The 5,813-nt window shown below is 36.6% G+C and overlaps 1 protein-coding gene across 1 annotated transcript; it reads left to right on the top strand.

Moving 5' to 3' along the window:
* The first annotated feature begins 1,222 nt into the window (after positions 1 to 1,222).
* On the top strand, positions 1,223 to 1,732 carry LOC139842988 (uncharacterized). The gene has a single exon (XM_071833082.1). The coding sequence runs from the start codon at positions 1,223 to 1,225 to the stop codon at positions 1,730 to 1,732; it is 510 nt and encodes a 169-aa protein (XP_071689183.1).
* Positions 1,733 to 5,813: the final 4,081 nt, after the last annotated feature.

Genomic DNA, 5,813 nt, shown 5'->3' with positions numbered 1-5,813 from the left:
TACGTATCTTCTGCCTACTCCATCTTCACGGCTAACGGAACATAAACCCTAATTTTTTTCAACTCCATCACTGCACAAACAAAATGAAATCTGGACAATAAAATTAAACAAATTGATGGTGTTCAAGCCCTGGATCGGATATTATAAGCCAAAGTATAGAATAATATATTGTAAAACAAAGACATTACTATTAATATAGGCGGGTTGAGCCTCCGTAATTCTCTAGGGCGATTTTTTTTCTTTTCCTACGGCGATATCTTGCGATCGCTCCTGATCGATTAATTCCGATCATATTGTTGGGTGCTTCCTCATGGGGACGAATTCTAGGGGTAAGAAGAAGAAAAAGGAGATTCAAACTATGCCTAGGGTTTTATGCAGCCGTACAATCGGAGGGGATATATCAGAAGGGTACAAGGATACAGATGAGGGTGCGCAATCTGTATTTAAAGAATCAGTTGTTAATGTCCATCAACCGATTAATCCGGATACTTTGACGTATAAAAAAGCCACAAATCTTTATTTGAATCTCGAGTTGGAGACTACCAATAATTATACATCCTCATCTGATGATGATGATGATGATGATGATGTTTCAAAGAATGAGAAGGTTACTCAAGAATATGTAGGTTTAAACTCTCCTATGCATAGTGTTACGTCGAATAATAAGGATGAGCAGGGAGATAATACAATGGAGGATGACAGTCCATTGCAACAACGGATGACTTGTGAGCAACAAAAAACAAATTCTGAGCAGGTCGATATGGGAATGGAAACTAATAGGTATACTATATTGTCTAATAAGGATGATGTTGTGAGTGTTCAACCAGCCTCTTTTTCTGAGAGGGATGATGAATCTAGAGTGAAGTCTAAAGATCAACAAGCAAGTTTATTGAAGGATAATGCCACGATTGAGGGGGTTAAGGGTGGATCATACTTGCAAGCTGTTGGAGGTGATCCCCCTAAATCCAAAGTTCACTTTAGACTTCTAGAACAAGAGGATAAATTAGATGATGATATAAATGTTTTGCTACCATTAGCATCTGTAGTAGAAGCTTCGAACAAGTATGCAAATACCTTGTATGGCTACTTTATTGATAAACGAGTGGCATTTCCGGTAGTGCATAACTATGCCTTGAACGTTTGGAAGAAAATTGGGATAGAAAAAGTTATGATGAATTCGAAGGGTTTCTTATTTTTTTAATTTACTACGGAAAAAGGCTTGATGGATGTATTGGAGCAAGGTCCATGGATGGTGCAAAATATACCCATAATTCTCAATAAGTGGTCACCGGATATATCTTTAACAAAAGGAGATTTAACAAGGGTCCCGGTGTGGGTAAAATTGCATGACATCCCCCTTGTAGGGTATACGAATGATGGTTTGAGTCTTATTGCTTCTAAAGTTGGTAAGCCAATGATGTCGGACTCGTTTACGAGTTCTATATGTGTTGAAGCATGGGGACGTCCTAATTTTGCCCGAGCATTGATAGAAGTATCAGTCGAATCTGATCTTAAGGATGAAATTAAGGTTGCTACTCCCTCTTTGGACGGTCATGGCCGAACTACTGACTTGGTGCATGTGGAATATGAATGGAAACCTCCATGGTGTTCGTGCTGTAAAGTTTATGGTCATATAGATACCCAATGCCCAAAGGTTCAACCTAAAGTGTTGGAAGTTGAAATTAAACAAAAACAGGTAGATGCAGATGGTTTTCAAGAGGTGATTAAATAGAAAGGTAAAGGTGTGTCAACGACGGTGCAGAAACAGGCAAACAAAGGAAAGTTTGTTGTGGGTCAACAAAAAAAAATGGTTTATCGTCCGAAGGTGACCCACAATGAAAATAAAAAGACGTCGGAAGCGGGGAACAAGTATGGATAAACATGTGAAGGTTCAGAATTCGTTTGGAACATTTAATGATCTAGTAGATGAGATAAGCGATATAGAACCCGATGATAATGAAACTGCCACGTTTATGGCGGAGAAAAATGCTTCTAAGAAAACGACCCCCTTTGGAAATCAGGATGGCTGTAATGTCCTGATTTAGGTGTGTCGTAGGTGGTCTTGGTTTGGCGAGTCCTATTTGTAGGATCTAGCTAGGCTGTTTGTGAGGCCGCAAGGTTCGCTTGTGGTCATTGTTCTTCCTTTTTACTTTTATTATTTTTTAATAATATTTACCGGGTAAAACCCTTTACCCAAAAAAAAAACAAAGAAAGAACAGTAGTAATTTGGGACGATTTTCTGATATTGTATTTCAAAGAGGAAAACGAAAAATTACAATGCTTGAAGGAATGAAAATAAACTGCATAAATAGATAAACTCGGGTCCTATTTTTAAGCTACTTGAACGTGTATCCACAACGTCTACTAAAACCACGAGTTCCACAAAGTTCGGTAACCTTATGCAACACAACTTTAACTTATTTTACTGGATCAAACTTAGCCCATTTGACTGGATCAGAATTAGCCCAATACTCTCCTCCTTAATTCTGCAATCCAAGTCCAATGTCGTTAACTCCCATCAGGTCTCTCATCTTTAAGAACTTTATTTTAGGAAGCGGTTTGGTCAATATATCAGCTCTTTGTTCTGCTCCACTTACATGTTCTACACATATCGACCCATTCTCAATGCGTTCCTCAATGAAATGGTATTTAGTATCAATATGCTTGCTTCTTCCATGAAAAACCGAATTTTTCATTAACTCCATTGCTGACCTGTTGTCAACCAAGAGTTTCACACATTCAGCTTCTTGCCCCGTTAAGTCTACCAATAAGCTTCATAACCACAATGCTTGACATGTTACTGAGGCTACAACCATAAAACTTAGCCTCACATGATGAGAGTGTAACTGTCTTTTGCTTGCTTGAGTTCCATGTAACCAAATTTCTAGAAAAATAAAATGCAGTACCTGTTGTTCCTCTATGATGTGTTGAAAGTGTGTGCAATAGTGCTTAGCTTATTCTTCAACTTTTAAATTTATAAAACCTTTATTATTACACTTTAACACCCTAACGAGCAACAAAACCCGATCAGATGTAGTAATTTAGGTTATCGTCCCAAGAGAGCTTAAATGCGGATAAGAGTTGTCTTATTAATTAATTCTTATTAAAGACTTAAAGATATATTTTTTATTCTTTTATAGGATAGATTCTTATCTCTTAGGAAAGAGATGCTTTTAAAGATAAACAAAACAATAAAGTAAGACAAGGAAATGAAGATTTAAAATAAATAAATACAAATAAAAGTAAACCAATTACATGGACAACCAACTCATACGGGAATCATATTAGGCAAGTTTCATAACTTATATTAACACAAAGTAGAATAACAATCATAGACCAATTATTATCCCTTAAAAGGTTAAACTAAGTGTTGCATATCATTCAATAGGTAGGACTTAAATCATATGATAGATATGTGATGTGCATAACTAACATCTCAATTTTTCATGTTCAATTCAATTACATGATACACATTAATCATGTGATGAGGATCAATATGCAAATAGACTGACAAATTATATAAGCTATTAAACACCAAGTAGATCAACTCAAGTTACTAGCTGAAAGTCAATTACTACTAAGTTCTCATGTAATCATTAACTAAACAAATCCAAACAAAGGTTCTTTGATTAAGTCTAACAATATCAAATTCTATTATATAAGCGTAATTCAAATCAAATACGTTTATCACTATTAAGCTTTTTAACTTAGTTGCATGCAATTCAATTTAACAAGTTTGATGGACTAGATCTAAACAAGTAGCATGAATCGAATAATAGATCATCGGATCAAGTACTAATAAATCCTAAAATCATGTTATTTAATCATTAAGCATGGCAATCAAGTGTACTTAAGCAAAACAGATTCGAAAGAAACTCAACCATACAGATCTGGAAAAGAACCAGGAACTGTACAGATGAAGAACACGAAGCCGGCGACTTCATTCCAACCAAGCCGGCGGCTTGGAAGGTGAGGCCGGCGACTTCATCTGATTCCATATGAAGTTCAGTTTTCGTCCACATAACCACTATGAACGTTTAGTTCATAGCAGAAGACGAACAGAAACGAATACAGTAAATAAAATAAGTAAAACAATAAGATAAGGATAGAATCATACCTTAAAAAGAAGGTAAATGTAAAAGAACTTGAATTAAAAACTTGATTCTTGATTACAATGAATAAATCTAACCTAAGGGTTTAGAGAAAACCCTAAAAAAATGACCTAACCAGAATTATTGAATTCTGAAAACTAATACATATAAAAACTGTGACCAGAGGCCTGTATTTATAATATTCTGAGACGGTGACCAAGCCGGCAGCTTCATTGGGAAGACTGCGGCTTACCTTGGATCGGTGACTCCTTTTGCTAGTTTAACTTAATCCGCAAGCTCAAATCTTTAACCGTCATAATTAAGCCAGAGGCTTCAGGGAAGGCCGACGGCTTCAGAGATCAGCCAAATCTTTTTGATTTTATTTCCATTTTTACTCTAACTTGGTCGAAAAGTTGAGAAACCGTGTAAATTAGGTCGGCGGCTTCAGGATGAAGCCGGCGGCTTCCTTTATCTTTTACTTGATCAACAAGTTCTTTCAATTTTATGAAGATTCTGGAACATTCTGACATATTTAACTCTAAGCCGGCGGCTTCATAATACCCATGCCGGCGGCTTCATTTAGCCGATCTGCAATTTTCTTTATTTTTGATCATGTTTGATACATAACTTTGATACAATCATTAGAAATACATTTTCCCCATTTTTACCCATTTTAGTGTGTTTTGGTATTAAAATGACTCTAAAATACTAAGATAACTCCTCAAAATGTTATCAAAAAACTGTATAATTTTGGAGTTATCACTCTACGATCCACAGGGTCCATACCATTGCTGCTATCACTATAACCGAGCAACTTTCTGTCTCCACCTCTTCTATGAACAAGCCGTAATTAATTGACCCTTTGACATACCTTAATATTTGTTTGACAACTTCATAGTGGCTTTGTCTAGGTGACTGCATAAATCTACTTGCAGCACCTACCGAGTAAGCAAGATCGGGTCTAGTATGAACCAAATACAGAAGACTTCCAATAATTCTCCTATACTCAGTAGCATCAACAGGTGTACCTTATTCATCTTTAGTTAAGTATAACTTTGCCTCCATTGGATACTTTGATGAATTGCAGTCGTCCATACCCGCTGATTCCGAAATTTTCTTTGCATATCCACCTTAGTTTAAGGTGATTCCATTATCTGTTTGCTTCACCTCTAACCCAAGATAAAAGGATAGCAACCCGAGGTTGCTCATATCGAAAACCTTCTTTATTTGCCTCTTGGAAGTCTCGATATCATTCTTTTTTGCTCCGGTCACAATCAATTCGTCCACATATACACCTACTAGTAGCAACTCATGCATTTTCCCTTTGGTGTACACTGCCATTTCTTGAGGGCACCGTGTGAAACCAAGTTGCTTCAAAACTTTATCTAGATGAGCATTCCATGCCCTTAGTGCTTGTCGAAGGCCATATAAAGCTTTGTTTAATTTATACACCATATCCTCTTTTCCTGGAATAACAAAACTGGTGGGTTGAGATACATATAACTCCTCCTTTATATTACCATTTAAAAACGCTGATTTGACATCCAAATGGTGAACATTCCAACCCTCACTGGCTGCTAGTGCAAGAATCAAATGAATGATCTCAAGTCGAGCTACCGGTGCAAACACTTCTTCAAAGTCTACACCCTTTTGTTGCACATAACCCTTTGCTACCAATCTCGCTTTGTACTTCAAAATATTTCCTTGAGCATCATTCTTCAA

Source organism: Rutidosis leptorrhynchoides, chromosome 4, assembly GCF_046630445.1.
Source record: "Rutidosis leptorrhynchoides isolate AG116_Rl617_1_P2 chromosome 4, CSIRO_AGI_Rlap_v1, whole genome shotgun sequence".
Lineage (NCBI taxonomy): Eukaryota > Viridiplantae > Streptophyta > Magnoliopsida > Asterales > Asteraceae > Rutidosis > Rutidosis leptorrhynchoides.
Note: the sequence above shows the minus strand (reverse complement) of the source record. Positions and strands in the feature narration are given on the sequence as shown.

Excerpts from the sequence above, each read along its gene's own strand:
- LOC139842988 (XM_071833082.1), top strand. The coding sequence starts at position 1,223 with ATGGATGTATTGGAGCAAGGTCCATGGATGGTGCAAAATATACCCATA.